This window comes from Hylobates moloch, unplaced genomic scaffold (assembly GCF_009828535.3).
Source record: "Hylobates moloch isolate HMO894 unplaced genomic scaffold, HMol_V3 SCAFFOLD_2, whole genome shotgun sequence".
Taxonomy (NCBI): Eukaryota; Metazoa; Chordata; class Mammalia; order Primates; family Hylobatidae; genus Hylobates; species Hylobates moloch.
Window position 1 is genome coordinate 226,740 of NW_026652277.1, and position 19,036 is coordinate 245,775.

The 19,036-nt window shown below is 46.0% G+C and overlaps 1 protein-coding gene across 1 annotated transcript in view; it reads right to left on the reverse strand.

The window, feature by feature from the left end:
- LOC116470234 (disco-interacting protein 2 homolog C-like) overlaps positions 1-19,036 on the reverse strand; it is a 57,224-nt gene that overhangs the window by 21,627 nt on the left and 16,561 nt on the right. The window contains exons 4-5 of the mRNA XM_058435371.1: positions 15,601-15,630; positions 14,095-14,156 (exon numbers count right to left, since the gene is read on the reverse strand). Coding sequence (XP_058291354.1) covers positions 14,095-14,156; positions 15,601-15,630 — 92 coding nt within the window. The remainder of the gene's footprint in view (positions 1-14,094; positions 14,157-15,600; positions 15,631-19,036) is intronic.

The following is a 19,036-nucleotide window of genomic DNA, read 5'->3' on the forward strand; positions in this document are numbered from 1 at the left end:
AGGCCGAGGTGGGCTGATCACAAGGTGAGGAGTTTGAGACCAGCCTGGCCTATATGGTGAAATCCCATCTCTACTAAAAAAATACAAAAATTAGCTGGGCGTGATGATGAGCATTTTTTCATGTGTCTGTTGCCTGCATAAATGTCTTTGTTTGAGAAGTGTCTGTTCATATCCTTCGCCCACTTTTTGATGGGGTTGTTTGATTTTTTCTTGTAAAGTTGTTTAAGTTCTTTGTAGATTCTGGGTATTAGCCCATTGTCAGATGGATAGATTGCAAAAATTTTCTCCCATTCTGTAGGTTGCCTGTTCACTCTGATGGTAGTTTCTTTTGCTGTGCAGAAGCTCTTTAGTTTAATTAGATCCCATTTGCCAATTTTGGCTTTTGTTGCCATTGCTTTTGGTGTTTTAGACATGAAGTCCTTGCCCATGCCTATGTCCTGAATGGTATTGCCTAGGTTTTCTTCTAGGGTTTTTATGGTTTTAGGTCTAACATTTAAGTCTTTAATCCATCCTGAATTAATTTTTGTATAAGGTGTAATCAGAGAAATGCAAATCAAAACCACAATGAGATATCATCTCACACCAGTTAGAATGGTGATCATTAAAAAGTCAGGAAACAACAGGTGCTGGAGAGGATGTGGAGAAATAGGAACACTTTTACACTGTTGGTGGGACTGTAAAGTAGTTCAACCATTGTGGAAGTCAGTGTGGCGATTCCTCAAGGATCTAGAACTAGAAATACCATTTGACACAGCCATCCCATTACTGGGTATATACCCAAAGGATTATAAATCATGCTGCTATAAAGACACATGCACACCTATGTTCACTGCAGCACTATTCACAAAAGCAAAGACTTGGAACCAACCCAAATGCCCATTAATGATAGACTGGATTAAGATGTGGCACATATACACCATGGAATACTATGCAGCCATAAAAAAAGATGAGTTCATGTCCTTCGTAGGGACATGGATGAAGTTGGAAACCATCATTCTCAGCAAACTATCACAAGGACAGAAAACCAAACACTGCGTGTTCTCACTCATAGGTGGGAGTTGAACAATGAGAACACTTGGACACAGGAAGGGGAACATCACACTCCGGCGCCTGTCGTGGGGTGGGGGGAGGGGGGAGGGATGGCATTAGGAGATATACCTAATGTAAATGACGAGTTAATGGGTGCAGCACACCAATGTATACATATGTAACAAACCTGCATGTTGTGCACATGTACCCTAAAACTTAAAGTATAATAATAATAATAATAAAATTAGCTGGGTGTAGTAGCACGTTCCTGTAGTCCCAGCTACTCAGGAGGCTGAGGCAGGAGAATCGCTTGAACTGGGGAGGCGGAGGTTGCAGTGAGCCGAGATCGTGACACCACACTCCAGCCTGGGTGACAGAGTAAGACTGTCTCAAAAACAAAACAAAACAAAACAACCCCCCGCCCCGCCCCACCACATACACACACACATACCAAACTACGAATAGAACGACCATATGATCCAACAATCCCACTACTGGGCGTTTATCCAAAGGAAAGGAAATCATCAGTGTACTGGAGAGACATCTGCACTCCTGTTTACTGCAGCCAGATTCACAATAGCCAAGATATGAATCCATCCAGGAGTCCAACAGCAGATGAATGGATATGGAAGGTGTGGTATGTAACACTGAATAGGATTCAGCCATAACAGAGAATGAAATCCTGTCATCTGCAGCAAGATGGACGGAAGCACAGGACATTAAATAAAGTGGAATAAGCCAGGAATAGACAGTTAAATACTACGCGTTCTCACTCATATGTGGAAGCTAAAGAAAGATGATTTCATAGAAGTGCAAAGTAGAACAGGGCATACTGGAGGCGGGGAAGGGAGGGATGGGGAGAGATTTGTTAAAGGAAACAACATCACAGCTGGATGGGAGGAATACGTTCCAGTGTTCTGTACCACCACAGGATGAATATAACTAACAGTAATTTATTATTTAAATAGCTAGGAGGAAGATGCCAAACATTTCCAAAGAAATGATGCACGTTCCTGATCTAATATCCCGATCTGCTAACTACGTGTTGTATATATTGAAACATCACTATATACCCTATGAGTTGTACAATTATGTGTTAATTAAAAAAAAGTTAAAAATACACTTTTTAGGAGTTTCAGATATAAGAAAAATTGAGCAGATGGTAGAGCTCCCACATTGCCCTACAATACACCCCAGTCTCAGAATATGCACATATCCGACATTAGTTAGTTAGTGAGCCAACACTGAGACGATTTAAATCTATCCTTTACTCAGGCTTCCTCATTTCCCCCTAATATCCCTTTCCTGTCCCAGGATCCTACCCGGGATTCCACATGACAATTGGCTGTCACGTCTCCTTGGGCTCCTATGGGCTGTGACAGTCTCTCAGAAATGTCCCTGTTTTGCTGACCTTGACGATTTTAAGGGGACTGGTGAGGTGTTTTGTAGGCTGCCCTTTGGTTGGGACTTGTCTAACATTTTTCATGGGTAGACATGGATCACAGGTGTTTTGCAGAAAGGCCTCAGAGATGAGCGCCCTTCCCATGGCATCACATCAAAGCCCCCCTGCTCATCACTGACAGTGACCTCGCACTTAGCTGGGTCACATTTGCAGGTTTTCCCCGTCCCTTCCACATGCCCTCTCTGGAGGCATGGCTTTGCACAGCCCATGCCAGTAAGGAGAGGGTGTGTGCTCTCTTCTTGGCTTTTGAGATGTGAGACTGCTGGCCTCATGGAAGGCACAGCCTCCTGCCTCTGGGTGACCAAGCCCATGCCCCACGCCCAGTAGCTTGTGATGGGCAGACATCTGACAGATGAGGTCTAATGACCGTGGGGCTGCAGCATTCTCCCAGGTGTAATGAGCACAGAGAGCTGATCTGTCTGCACAGAAGTGTGCACAGGGCAGAGAAGCAAGGTGACAAGGGGACTCCTGAGGGTCTTCTGGGCTTTGCTTCCAGACCCTCCCTGTCACTGGGCTGCACCTCCACCCAACCCTCCAGTTCCTCAGGCACCTCTCTCCTACCTCAATCTTTGCTTGCTGAAATGGTCCAACTTGGTTTCTGTCACTTTCCACCATGAAGTCTTGACTAATGTGGACCAACTTTCCCTTTTTGAGTAAGACTAGAAAGACCTGAAAAATAATTCTAGATTTGATATGTTTATGAGCATGTTTAAAAATTTTTTCAAAATAATTTCAAAATTATAGTAAACTTGCAAGAATGAAAACAGTATAAAGAACACTTGTAACACCCAGGTTCATTGCTTGTTACTATTATGTTCCATCTGCTTTATAATTTGCACTGCCCACCCTATCTTACACAATGTGCACACACGGTTTTTTCTGAACCATTTGAGGGTAAGTTAAATACATCAAGGCCCCTTTACTCCTAAGTATTTAAGTGTGGATCTCCTGAGAATAGGGATATTACCTTACTTACAGAACAGTTATCAGTTTCAGTAATTTTAATATTGATCCAATATTTAATCCATAGCCTCTCTTCCAATTCTTCCCATTACTCCAGTAATGTCCCCACAGCTCTGCCTTGAGTGCAGGGCTCACCCTAGCATCAGGCGTTGTATTTTGTTGTCATTTCTTTAGCTTGCCTTAATTGGGAAGATTTCCAGTCTTGTTTATCTTTATGACATTGACATTTTTGAAGAATACTGTCCCTGCCTTTAAAAAATATTTAAAATTATTTAACTCAAAGTGGATCAATGACATAAATGTAAGAGATAAAACTGTAGACAAAGGAACAGTCATGTGTTGGATGTGTCATTTATTTCTTGGCTATGACGCCAAAAGTATATGCAGAAAACAAAGAGGATAAACTGGACATCAAAATTAAAAGCTTCTGTTCATCAAAGGACACAATCAACAGAATCAGCAGAGTGAAAACGCAACCCAGGAAATGGGAGCAAGATTTACAAATCACATATCTGTTAAGGGGCTAATATCCAGAGTATGTAAGGGACTCTTAGAATTCAATAGCCAAAAAAAACCCAAAACCAAACAAAACAAAAAACCACTCCAGTTAAAAAGTGTGGAAAAACTCGAATAGACATTTCTCTAAAGAAGGTATACAAATAGCCAGTGAGCATGAGAAGATGTTCGACAAGAGACCACCAAGAGGAAAACGCACACCAAAGCCACAACGAGATACCATCTCACACCCATTAGGATGGCTACTCTCAAAAAAATAGAAAACAGCTACTGTTGGTGAGCACATGGAGAAACCAGACCCACATGCACTGCTGGCAGGAAGGTAAAACAATGCAGCAGCTGTGGAAAACAGTATGGCAGTTCCTCCAGAAATCAAAAATAGAACTACTGTATGGTTCAGCAATTCCACTTCTGAGTATATACCCAGAAGAACTGAAACCAGATCTTGAACAGTATCTGTAAACCCATGTTCACAGCAGCATCAGTCACAACAGCCCAAAGGTGGAAGCAACCCAAGTGAACATCGGCAGACAATGGGTGAGCCAAGTGTGGTGCACATGTACAAGGAAATATTCAATCTTAAAAATGAAGATTTTGACACATGCTACAACATCGATCAACCTTGAGGACATTATGCTAAGTAACATCAGCCAGTCACAAAAAGACAAATACCATAGGACTCAACTTATATGAGGTACCTACCTAGTCAAATTCACAGACAAAGTAGAACGGTGGGTGCCAGGGGCCGAGGGAAGAGGGATGGAGAGTAGAGGTTTTATTAGGATAATATCGGGTGTGTGGAGAAACCAGAACCAGGAGCAGCCCTGAGCGTGTGGAGAAACCGGAAACCAGGCACGGCCCTGAGCGTGCGGAGAAACCGGAACCAGGAGCGGCCCTGAGCGTGGGGAGAAACCGGAACCAGGAGCGACCCTGAGCGTGGGGAGAAACCGGAACCAGGAGCGACCCTGAGCGTGCGGAGAAACCGGAATCTAGGCACAGTCCTGAGCGTGTGGAGAAAAAAGGAAACCAGGCACGGCCCTGAGCATGTGGAGAAACCGTACCGGGAGCGACCCTGAGCGTGTGGAAAAACCAGAATCCAGGCACAGTCCTGAGCCTGTGGAGAAAACGGAACCCAGGCACGGCCCTGAGCGTGTGGAGAAACGGGAACCGGGAGCAGCCCTGAGCGTGGGGAGAAACCGGAACCAGGAGCAGCCCTGAGCCTGTGGAGAAACTAGAACCAGGCGTGGCCCTGAGCGTGTGGAGAAACCGGAACTCACCCTGAGCAGCCAGGCAACTCCTCCACAGAAAGGAGTTGAAAAATCATAAAAGACGTCTTTTGTTTATTAAACAGAAAAATAAGCTTTTCTGTTTATTACAACAAAAGAACTATCAGTGTGCAGTCCCTAAAGCCAAAGAGAAGAGCAAGTTTCCAGCAGGAGGGTAGGCTCAGCAGCATCCACCGGCACTGAGTGTGGAACATTAGGGTGGGGTTGTAGGTGGCCTTGCCGGGTGCCACCAGGGAACCCTGGGGACATGGGGCTCTCTCATGAGCCAGCTGTCAGGGGAGAGGGCCGTGGGGTGGCCGCGGGTGAAAAGGGTCAAAGGAGGGTTTTTGTTTTTAGACAGCATTTATCACGTCATGTTTACATGCAGATAGACGACTTCGGAGACAAGGAAAACACTGGTGATGTCAGAGGGAGGGGATGCTGGTCAGCCCAAGGGCCTTAAGCTAAGGGTAGAGGGCTGGGGTCTGGGGAAGGTGGACGGGGTCAGGAGAAAAGGCAGCTGCAGCGGGTCATGGTGGGAACTGCTTATTCGCTGCTTAATTGTCTCATTTAGGGGAGAAACTGAGGCCCTGAAAGGTTTAAAGTTACACTGACATGGCAAAGTGAAAGAAGAAATTAGAGAATGGGATGTAAAGACTAAAAATATTAATGAGTTTAAACATAGACACAGTCTCTCTGGAATATGGATGGTAATTCTAAAAAAGCAGAGACAAAAATATGGCAACAAGCCTGCCTCTTCCATCTCCTGAAAACACGCCTTGGGGGGCAGGACCCGGGAGCCCGCCTCTGGGAACCGCTTGTGAGGTTGGCCACGGTGCTCCATGACTGCTTTCCTTCCACACACACCTGGCCAGGGGATTTTTGGAGAGTGGGGAGCAAGAGAAGTGGGAGCAGTGCAAACCAGGCACCAGGAGAACAGCAAAGCCTCGTGGGAGATTCTGTCCAAATACCACAAGTGACATGGTGTGAATGTGAATTCTTTTATTTTTCATTCGGTTTTCTCCACTGGTTTGTCATCTGTTTTCAAATAGACTGCAAGTTCTATTTAAGGAATTGTGAAAGCCCTACTGTCCCTTACCCAATGATCATCTCAAGTTGGGTTCATGCCTGAAGACAGCCAGAGCAGAAATAAAGGAACAACTATAAACTAATAAGAAAAAAGGCATTTGCCTGAGTACATACACATAATTGTATATCCATGTAAAGGCATAACTATATCAGATAATTGTACTGAGACTTACAGCTGGCCAGCATTGTCCCAAGCACTTGACACATACCAAGAATCCTCCTAAGGACTCTAGGAGTGGCACTTGACACATACCAAGAATCCTCCTAAGGACTCTAGGAGTGGCACTACATAAGAAGGCAATGTGTGTAGGATCACATGGCCAGAAAGCGATAGATCTGAGGCCAGACAATGGGTCCTGAGCCTAATCCAAGCACCTATTAAATTCATTGCAGCCAGACAAACAACCCTGAGACTCAGCTCTGGTACCCAAGGGACAGGGGAAGGAGGGTGAGGCACCTGGGTACACTGCTGGGACAGTCACCTGAGGATCATGTGAAACACTGAGAAGCTGGAGGTAAAAAGTACAGTCATGTCACTTAACAACAAGGAGACATCCTGAGAAACGAGCTGTCCGTCCATTGTGTCATCATGCAAACACCACAGAGTGGACCTACACACACCGGGATGGGGTAGTCTCCTATGCTCCTATGCTGTATGGTACGGCCAAGTGCTCCCAGGCTGCACACCTGGACAACATGTGACTACACACAATTGTAATACAACAGTATTAGTGTATCTAAACATAGAAAAGGCACAGGAAAACATGCTGTAAAAAGATAAAAAATGGTGCACCCATATAGGGAACTTACCCACAAACAGAACTTTTAGAACTGGAAGCTGCTCTGGGTGAGTGAGTGGTAAGTGCACACAAAGGGCTACGACATCACCGCACGTGGCTGTAGACTTTGTAAACACTGTACTTGTAAGCTAAGACATCACCTCACATGGCTGTAGATTTGTAAACACCGTACTCGTGAGATAAGACAACACCGCACGCGTCTATAGATTCGTAAAAACCGTACTCGTAAGCTAAGACATCACCGCACGCAGCTGTAGACTTCATGAACACTGTACTTGTGAGCTAAGACAACACCGCACGTGTCTGTAGATTCGTAAACACCGTACTTGTAAGCTAAGACATCACTGCACGCGGCTGTAGACTTCGTAAACACTGTACTCGTGAGCTAAGACATCACCACACATGGCTGTAGATTCTTAAACACTGTATTCGTAAGCTAAGACATCACACGCATGCGGCTGCAGACTTCGTTAAAACTACTCGTGAGCTAAGACATCACCGCATGAGGCTGTAGATTCATCAACACTACACTCGTGAACTAAGACATCACCGCACGTGGCTGTAGATTAATAAACACTGTACTTGTAAGCTACACTAAATCTATAAGAAAATTCCTTTGTTAAATAAATTAACCTACATTTACTGTAACTTTCTATGTTGTAAATTCCTTAAAGCTTTTTGACTCACTTATAAAAACCGATTAAAACATATTGTACAGCGCTACAAAAATAATTTATCCTTATATCAAGTTTTGTATTAAAAGTTTTTTACTTTTTTTTTTTTTTTTTTTGAGACAGAGTTTCACTCTTGTTGCCCAGGCTGGAGTGCAGTGGTGTGATCTCAGCTCACCGCAACCTCTGCTTCCCAGGTTCAAGCGATTCTCCTGTCTCAGCCTCCCTAGTAGCTGGGATTATAGGCATATGCCACCACACCCAGCTAATTTTGTATTTTTAGGAGAGACGGGGTTTCTCCATGTTGGTCAGGCTGGTCTCGAACTCCCGACCTCAGGTGATCCGCCCGCCTCGGCCTCCCAAAGTGCTGGGATTATAGGCATGAGCTGCCGCGCCTGGCCAAAAGTTTTCTACTTTTTAACTTTTTTTTGTTATAAACTAATACACAGACACACATTAATCTGGGCCTCCGTGGGGTCAGGATCACCGAAATCACTGCCTTCCACCTCCACATCTTGTCCAGCTGGAAGGTCTTTAGGGCAATGACATGCACAGAGCCGTCATCTCCTGTGGGAACAATGCTTTCTGCTGGATTCCTCCTGAAGGACCTGCTGAGGCTGTCTTACAGTTAACTTTTTTATTGTAAGTATAGAGAATATACTCTAAGATAACGACATTAAAGGTAAGTACATAAACCAGTTACACAGGTGTCTATTATCACAATCCAGTATTATGCATGTACTGTGTATGATCCTACATGCTATACGTTTATACAACTGGCAGCACAGGTTTACACTAGCATTGCCACAAACACATAACACATTGCATTATGATGGCCACAACATCAATAAACTCCATTTAACAGGAATTTTTCAGCTTCATTACAGTCTTATGGAACCACTGTCATTTAGGGGACACTGTCTTGGGGAGCACTGTGGTCATTGACAGAAACGGCACTATGCAGCACATGACTAATTCAGTAAAGGGACACGAGCTCCACACACAGCCCAGCTCTTAGTCTGCTAAGACCACAGGCCATGATGAGTGGACTAAAGACCAGCTGGAAAACTCTGGCCCCCTCCCAGTAAATCCTTCTCATGTACACATGTATGCACACGAATGCACACATTCTTCCACATACATGCACGTGTGCATACTTGTAACACAACTCCACATACAAAATACAAGGCAATACTAAGACTCAGTGTGCATGTGCACATGCACACACATGCAACACACACACAATACTCACATAGCCCACACACTAGCACACTCATCTGCATGCACACATGTACACATGTAACATACACACAAAACAGTACACTACACTCACACATGCAAACTCACACTTGCACACACATGCATATGGGAGTGCACTTGCATTCTTGCAAACCCTCATATACTTGTACCACATACAGGCACCCACCCATGCAACACACATGTGCATACTCATACTTGCATGTACTCGTGTGCACAAATATATGCTGCATATTTGTATGCACACACACGACACGTGCAAAGCCATAAATCTGTACACATTTGAAACAGTCACACAACTGCAACATACTTGTAACACACTCATGACACACACATGCACGTGTCTATCCTTGCAGCACACACTACACTCGTGCACATGCATGTGCAGTTGAAACATGCAGTATTGCACACACATGCACACTTGTAGCACACAACAGCATATATACACAACACACTTGCACAAATTCATACTCTCATGCATATATGCACTTGTACCCACATCACACCCATGCAACACATGACACAGGCAAGCTCACACATGTACAAACTCATATTCATGTGTGCAGACACTATTCACACACTTGCAACGCACACATGCATGTATGCACAGCACACTCACACATGCACTGAGACACACACACAAGGACCTGATCGGGTGAAAGGCTCCTGTTAAGCTGTTTGTCTTTATCTCTATCTTCACTCCCTCCATTCTGCTGCTGTCTCAAGTTTATTGATGCACTTTTATTCTGTGCCCCCTGCTCTCAGGATCTTGATACTTGGGCTAACCACAGAGTAGGAATTTAATATCTATGCTTTTCTGGTAATACCCTTTAGTTATGACTTCGGGTTACAAGCCCTGAGGAAGCTAAGAAAGTTTTCATTCTAGGACTTCACACCAATGTAATGTTCTTAAGATTTAAAAAATGGCTAAAACTGTTTGTTTTTCTTTTGAGACAAGGTCTTGCTCCATTGCCCAGGCTGGAGTGCAGTGGTGTGATCATGGCTCACTGTAGCCTCTAACTCTTAGGCTCAAGCAGTCCTCCCACTTCAGCTTTTTGAGTAGTTAGGACTACAGGCACATGCCACCACACCTAGCTCATTTTTAAAAAATGTTGTAGAGATAGAGTATTGCTATGTTGCCCAGGCTGTTCTCAAAACTCTTGGGCTCCAGTGATTCTCCTGCCTCGGCCTCCCAAAGCACTGGGATTACAGGTGTGAGCCCGTTCCCAGCCTTAAAACCCCATCTTCAAATGCAGACAAATATATATGCATATTTTTTTCCTATCTAAAGTCTGAAAAGCTCAAGCGATCAGGGAAAGACCAAACTGGAAGTCATTGAGAGACTTACGAATTCATTTAAAATGAATTACATCGTAACAAATATTTTAAAAATGAACAGTCACTTTCAAATAGTCTCAACACAATTTCTTCATTTCCTTCCTGCACATGTGGGACTGTAATCTGTTCCAGAAGCAGGGAGTGTGTGTCTCCTCACTCTGTGATACAGAAATGCTCTCCATGGTGACCTGTCACAGATGCAGGCAGGTCCCACCCACCATGGCTCCAAGAATAAAAAGGGCATCAGAAACAGAGGCAGAAAACCAAGCAGAAATGGCTAACACACCTGTTTGACAACTGACTTTCACGATGGTGGTCTTCCTCTGTAGGCCGTCTTTCTTGTGCATGTGCACATTCATATTCTCTCTCCAGGAAATTGCATGCGCATACCAATAAGCTAACTTTCTCCAGAGTAACTAGACGATAATTGGGCAGGTGACTTGGAGCTCGCAAGTGAGTGTGCCATTAAAGCAACAGGAACAGTAATTAATCCTGTGACAGACCCTAATGCAGATCAAGTGAGAAAACCACCGTCCCATTTTTATAGGAAGAGTAACAAGAACGAAATAGGGTCAATGCTTTTAGTGGCTCTCATTTCACTGCCTCCCGACTGCTGGCCTTGGACTCTCGACTTTCTCACCCTCTGTGGTCAGCAGCCTTGGGCCAGTGGAACAGAAGAGGTGAGTCCTCTGTCACCATCCAGCTGCCAGAGCTCATAGTAACAGCATCTGCCCCAGTCCGGCTCTTCACGGCATTCCTTTACTTTGTCCTCACAGGTACCTGGGAAGACTGGTTTTACCGCACCTGTTCTGAGCACCCCCAGAGCTCCTGCTGAAATATGATTCCCACGGTTGGATGTGGGGCCTAATGGAGGAGTCGGAGTCATGGAGGCGGATCCCTCATGATAGATGCAGGCCCTCCCTAGGGGTGAGCAGGTTCTTGCTCTACCAGCTCCCGGGAGAGCCGGTGGCTAAAAACAGTCTGGCCCCTCCTCCCACCACGTGATCTCTGCACTTGCGGCTCCTCCTTCCCTCCACCATGAGTGAAGCTCCCTGAAGCCTGGCCAGAGGCAGATGCAGGCACCACACTTCCTGTACAGCCTGCAGAACTCTGTGCCAAATACACTTCTTTTCTTTATAAATCACCCAGCCTCAGGTGTTCCTTTATAGAAACGGAAACGGACTAAGGCAAGAGGAAAACTGAGGTTACAGAGCGTAATACCTCGTCCCAGAGGAGCTGACTTCTGACCTGTGTGACCCAGAGCCCCCTCTGCCAGTGGCTGCAGCATGAGGCATGTTACATGCTGGTAAAGGTCAAAGGTGATGCTAGAGATTAAAGCTGGATGACATTTTTACCTGGGAATATTTAAGGGAGGTTTAAGGAAGGAGAGGGCTTTGGAGCTGAGCTTGGAGGACTGGAGAAAAGGCCCTGGGGCCAGACTCCTTGGAGGTGGGCTGGGGGCTGCGGACTGTGAGTGGGTGGTGGGGGCCTCAGAAAGCAAGGCTGGGATGCCGCTGAGATTCTCTGCACCGGGGGTAAGGGAGAAGGGGCCCAGCCAGACGGAGGGGACCACAGACAGATCCAGTCAGAAAGGTCAAAGAGAGAACATCGTGGAGAAAAAAACTGAAAGGAATGAGAAGAGTGAGAGCAGCCCCAGAAGCTGGGAGGGAAGGGCAGCGTGTCCCACCCGAGGGCATGGGAGGAAGAGCGGCACACGGTCCATCCGGAGGGCAGCAGGGAGGGTTCGGGGGTGCCTGGGCAGGGCCCGTGAAAGGAAGTCGCTCTGCGATGTAGAGCCAGATGCTTTTCTTCTTTGTATGTAAAATGCTGAGGATGGGGGTCTGCTCTGAGTCTCGTGAAGATGTCTGGCATCCGAGGGCTCCCCTCAACACTGCTCAAGGGTGAGAGCCTAGGCCAGCTAGCAGCGAGAGTCAGCGGAGTGGGTGCCGACCAGAGCCATGCAGTGGTGTGTGGGAAAGTGAACTGCACCGCCAGCTCCTGTTCCTAGATACTCTCACTTCCATTTCAGATGCTTTCCAAAGCAGCTAGCAGCCCAGTCAGGGAAAAGGTTACGCTTTGAGGGCCAGGCCACAGACAGAACTACATACATGTGTTATTTGATGAGCTACTGCTCACTCCTTCAGGAAGTTACACAATTATGAGATATTTTCCAAATAATTCTTATGGGGAGTCAGGTAGATTTGTTTTAATGCCCAGAAGTGATTATTTACAAAACTCTATGCCGAGAAACAAGTTATCTAATCTAAAACTACATTTTTTATTTTTCTGAGTGTTCCAGACTGAACTTTGTCCCTGGCAGCTAGTGGCCTTGGGGGCAGGCACTGCCTCTGGCTCTCAGCCTGCGGGGCCTCCTGAGGGCTCCTAGGTGGCTACCGCTCTTCTGTGACTTCGTAACTGTGCAGCCAGTGGTTCTGTCGACCGGAGGGCCTGATGGAAGAGCCACAGGGCCAGGCACGCATCTACGAGTGTGAACCGTCAGGGCAGGCATGGCTTCTGGCCCTGGCGTGTGAGCTCTTAGCCACTGGCCGTCCCATGCAGGCTGTTGGGACATCCCTGGCCTCCCCCACCAGATGGCAGCTGAGCCACTGCCCACCTTGTGCTGATCGAAAATGCCTCCAGACACGCCAGACATCCCTGGGGGCACAGGCACACACAGCAACAGGTCACGGAGCGGCTGCTGACAGCGATAAGGGAAGGCACCATGTCCCACGCATTTCACCTAGCAACAATGAACGGGCACCTCCACAGTCACCAAGTGGAAAATGATCTGTTTCAACGGGGGAAGTCTGCAGTAAAAATGACGCCTTCTTTCCTTCCTCTCTGGCATCTTAGTGGGTCCTCCTTGGCGGGCAGAGATTCCCCTAAAGGGCTTCTCATCCTGCTCAACCCCATCCCTGCCTTCTGGAGTTCTCACACTCTCACCAAGAATTCAACTTTTCTTCTCAGGGGGCGCTTAGGAGGCCACATAGAGAAGGTAACCTGACCCCTAACCCCTATTTCAAGCACCTTCACAAAACATTTCCGTTCATGTAAAGAAAGGTGGGCAGGATGCTGACATTCTATGACGGGGGCAAAATGGTGCCTAAAATAGGAAGGAGAAGAACCAAGTGCCTGCCTTCCGGTGAGACGGTCAGATAAAGCGGCTCTGGCCACACTCCTACTATCACACCTGCCACTGCTGTCCTGCAACACAGTTTCTTTCTTTTCTTTTTCTTTTTTTTTTTTTTTGAGATGGGGTCTCGCTCTGTTGCCCAGGCTGGAATGCAGAGGTGCAATCTCAGCTCACTGTAACCTCTGCCTCCCAGTTTCAAGCAATTCTCCTAACTCAGCCTCCCAAGTAGCTGGGATTACAAGTGCCCACCACCAAACCTGGGTAATTTTTAGTGGAGACAGGGTTTTGCCATGTTGCCCAGGCTGGTCTTGAACTCCTGACCTCAGGTGATCCACTTACCTCAGCCTCCCAAAGTCCTGGGATTACAGGCGTGAGCCACCGTGCCTGGCCAGAGTTTTCAATTGCAAAGTTCAAGCCAATGCCTAACCCCACCACTTCACTCATGAGACCGTTACACTCTGGGCAGATGAACATCATGTGCACCCCTTCTTCTAGATGGATACCTGCATGCAAGGCCACAGAACAAAACAAAAAAAGGAAAAAAGGAAAAAAACCCAGAGGCATACAGTACCTGTCATGTCTCAGGGCTCTCATGTCCACGTAGACAGTGGTTGGGTCAGGTCCTGAGGTTCCCTGCAAGCAACAACACAGAGTGGTTAACTCAAGTTTACGTGGAAGGAGACTGGGGTCTGTGCTTCTACTAGCTAGGAAACATTTCTTTTGTAAAATCTTAAAGTGAAAAATAAAACTAAAAACAGACCAGCAACCTTTCAAAGGCACCTGCTAACTTTCAGTTTGATAACCTAAATTCCAGAAGGAATATCTTATTAGGATAATACTGGATTCACACAGCTTGACTGCCAATATATAAAAAAAGGAAAGAAAGGAGACAAGCCACGCACTGTGCCAAAAAAAGGGAAGGCTGAAACTGCCAAGATGGCGGCTGCAAAAGCAGGTTGGAAGGATATGAAGCATCTGTGCGGAGAAATTTTTACTACATGCATCCACCTTTAACAACAAAAGGTGTATTTTTAGGGCCCAGGACAGTGAAGCAGATGCGTGATGTGGATGGACAGGCCAGGGAGGAAGAGGTGAGGGGAGCATCTTGCTCCTCCGGGCTCTGCTGGTGCTCTGGCTCTCTGGCCTGAGGAGAGCATTGCTGGCCAAGACATAAGTCAGAGAAGGGGTATTTTATCCTGGTAATATCCTGGTAAGCTGGGCAGGACTTTGTGGTCTGAGCCATTCCATTGCGCTGTTGATTTTACACAGGGGTCCAGAAATCTTTTCTTGGCACCATAAATTGCTTGAAAAATTAGACCATGCTGACTTCTGACCAGTGACCTCTGTCCACAGAAGAGCAGTATCATGAAGGCTGCATTGTGCATCCATTTTTGGGGAAGGCAGTACAATACCTTGGTTGTAAAAATACTAAACCTACAATAAATGTGCCAAAAAATAAGGGAGCCCTTCAGAATTCATTTGAAGAATTACACTAAAATTCTTCAGGAGAGAATTCCAATTTTTGTACTAAAGGCACAAAATTTTCTTATATTGATTATATATAAGAAAAAAAGAAGACAATGTCATTAAAACATACCATAGTACTCAATCACCCTGGGCCCTGGTATCTCACCACCGAGACAGGGAAAAAGAACAGCACATGCGAGTCAGCCTCCCGGCGGACGCTCCCAGTGACAGCTCTACCCCCGGCTGCTCAGCAAAGCCGCCCCACAGACCAGCGCTGAGCGGAGAGCCGGCCCACAGTGAGTAACGCAAAATACAGCCACGGAGGGTCAATTAAAAATAAGTAAATGGAAAACAGGTGGAGAATTAAGTAAAACAGAGATGAGCCAAACTGGCAAAGGAACCACTGACCGCGCACCCCGGGAAGACAGCGTCGGCTACGCATGAGGCCTGAACGTGACACTGCCCGGCCAGCAGCACCCACGATCACAGGGCCCGCAGACCCCCGGCCAATCTCTGCACTCAACTGCTAGTCTGTCCCACGGCTGGATGCGGGCAAGGCAGCGGGGCTGGGCAGGGAGGCACGGGTGTGACAGACAGGAAAGTCCCCTACCTGCTCGGCCAGGGTCCACAGCCTATGAGGCTACAGCAGCAGAAGGGTGAGGATGAGAAGAGAGGAGAGAACACCAGACAACAGAAACCAACACACACAACACACACGACCCGACAGTGAAAAATGGGATAGAGAAGAGGGAGGGGTGGGGAGGAGAATGCGAAAAGCAGGAAACAAAATGAAAAGAAGGTCAAAAACAACATCAAATATGGAAATCATTAAAATTAACCACTGTACAAGGCTAAAAGAAATGTTTTAAAGATGTCAACATATCCACGGAGCAACAGAAGAGGGCGTAGCAGGTGACTAACCACGGCGCAGGGACACAGAAGGTAAATGGTGGCACTGCACCGTCTCACTCAGGGCGCTCTTTCTTTCTGAGGGACGTGGGAGTGCAAGTTTCATTCGCTAAATCTGTTGAGGTAGTTCCAAGGTTCTGCTTCCAGGAACAAAGGAAAGGCTGTGAGCTTTTACACCTGCAGTTAGAGCACTAGTTCTCTCCACCTACACGATGAGGCAAAGGGAGAGGCCAACGTGCATCTGAAGCCTGAAAGAATCCAGCGCTGGACTCTCACACAGTCTGCTCAGCCGCCTCAGGAGGGGTTTCCACCCCAGCAAATGTGCTCTGTTGCTGTTCCCCAAGCAGAGACACCAACTTCTGTTTTCTTCTCCTCCTCGTCATCCATGGCTGTGGTCCCTGCCTGCTACCTGTATTAAATCATCTACCCCAGCTGCTGGACAATTCCAGAAAGCAACTTGGGCAAGCTCCTTGGATGCAAGGTATTTTTCCCTATGTCACTTAGCTCTCTTTCCCAAATAGTCCCCAAAAGCACGAAGAGTCGAAGATTTTTCACAGGTGCCTGGACCGATGCACACCTGTTCTTTGTGTGTACGGCCCAGCACCCACCCACAACCCCATGATGACAACAGGCAGACACTAGAGACAGCAGCCAGAGCAGTGGAAAGGGAGTTAAGTGGTTTTCTTCAGGCTCAAATTTGGTCACAAAGCCAGATGGAAAAACTGCCACCACTCACAACAGAGCCAAATCTATGAAAATAAGCAACGGTTCAAGATTTTAAAAGAAAATCACGATTCCACTCTTCTCTGTTACTTCACTAGGGTAATTATGGCTACTGCTCTCTCTCAGCATCCTTATGTTTAAAAAAGAGAGGCAGGGCGTGAATAAATAAAATAACCGGCCAATAAAGGTGTGTACGCTCCAAACACATAGTGGACCTTTACTGAATATATTTAAGCTGAATGCAATGATTTAAGTAATTTCTTTCATCATTCCTTGAAACCTAAATATTAACTGGAACAAAAATAAGTCAACATTCTCTCCAAATTATCCTAGTTCAGAAATTGTTATAATGGCTCAAGGTGGTATCTCAGGAAAAAAATGTACGTGGCTAGTACCTCGTTTCCTATCTTGTACCACGTGGAGGAGGCAACACTGCGCCTGAAGCCAAGTAGGCCTGAGCATTAATAGAGAAGAATACGTGAAGGAGATAAAGAGGTAAGATACAGCTGCTTCCAAATTATAAAACCCCCGAGGTAAAAAGTCTGAAATTTCAAGATACATATTGAGGGAGTATTTAACAAAATCTTCATATTGCCAAAGAATGCTAGCCAGTGTTCCCTTAAATACGGAGATCCCTAATCCAAAAGAAATGCCCCTCAGTATTTAAGGATCAAGTACTTGCAAAGAGCACCCACAGAGAAACAGCATTATCAATTCCAACCAAAGCTCATTCAGAAACAAAGATACAGCATTTTTGAAATTGCAAGTTATATTAACGAGAAAAAAGGATTCACATTAAAATCCAGTTATATAATAAAAATGTGAAGCCGTCAGCCTTCCATATCTGTGAGTTTCGCATCTTTAGATTTAACCAACCTTGAATCACAAATATTTGAAAAAATTGCACCTGTACTGAACAGGCACAGACTTTTTCTTGTAATTCCCTGAATGATACAGTACAACTATTTACACAGCATTGACATCGTATTCGGCATCACAAGTCACTAGAGATGATTTAAAGTACACGGAGGATGTGCATGGGTTCTATGTAAATGCTGCGCCATCTTCCAGCAGGGACGTGAGCGTCTGCAGACTTAGGTATCCATAGGGAGTCCGGAAACCTGTCCCCCACTGAAGGACAAATGTATATACCAAAAAATAACTTTCTTACTGACATAAAAGTATTATATCAATTAGGTATTAAGTGCTTATTGCACAAATGAGTTATATTTAAATCTCAGGTGAAGATATACAGACTCACATCCCAAATATCAGCATAGAAGACACAAAACAGCACTAATTTTAGCATTTAAGCTAACTGCTGATTTTACTATTCAGCAATTCACACACCATGATATTAGCACAACCTAGTACTTGCACATAGGGCTACAGTAAGTAGAAATGCGTGAACGAACGAACAAACTCCGAAGACCTGATACTGGGCTTATGTAGTATGCTAGCTAAGTCTGAGAAGACGAGAAAAAGTTTGGGTTGTATGTCTCCAGGCAAATGACACTCTTCAAATTGAAAGGAAAATGACACAAAATTTGACTACTTCTTTGTACTCCCATTTCCAAAAGAATTTCTCTATTTGCATTAAAATGTGGGGGCTGTGGAAATGTTACCGGCTTAGAGAAGCCTTAATGACGTACTCTCAGTGATCTTTTCAAAAGGAGTAGCTAAATATGACAGGTCCCTGCCTTAAGCCCTGTAACAATTTCCCACTGATCTTGGGAGAAGGACCAGTGCGTGGTGCAGCCCTCTGTCGTCCTCCCTCTCTAGCCACCCTGGCCTCTTCCCATCTTTCCTGACCCCTCTGAAGTTTCAGGGGCTTCAGCTCAGCTTCTAGAGTGCTCTTCCCTCCCCACTCTCATCACTGCTAACTCATCTTTCTAAACTCGGCACCAGCCAGGATTTCCTTAAAGAGGCCTGAGAGGGAGGTCGGCCCTCCCTGTGCTGCACCAGATCACCCAGCAGCCAGACGCCATCCTTCCCAAGGTGTATGGCCAGTGCCTGCCTCTCCTGTGCATGGGAAGGCACCAGGACGAGGCTGGGTCTGGCGATACCAGTCCCTCTGTGCTCGTCTGCTCCCCCTGCTGTGAAATACCTTAGACTAGGTAACGTTTGCTCACAGCTCTGGAGTCTAGCAAGTCCCAGATGGAGGCACCTGCAGAGTGGATAAACATGTTCCTTTAGGCCTCTTTTATAAGGGCGGAAGTCCCATTCGTGAGGGCTCCACCCTCATGATCTAATCACCTTCTAAAGGCCTCATGTCTTATACTACTGCGTTAGGGATTATAGTTCAACACAGAAGTTTTGGAGTTGGATACAGACATTCCAGCCTCAGCAATCACATCATCCACAGTTCATTTACTTTTCACGTCCTTAGTGGTGTGATTGCTGTTGGTTCTTTA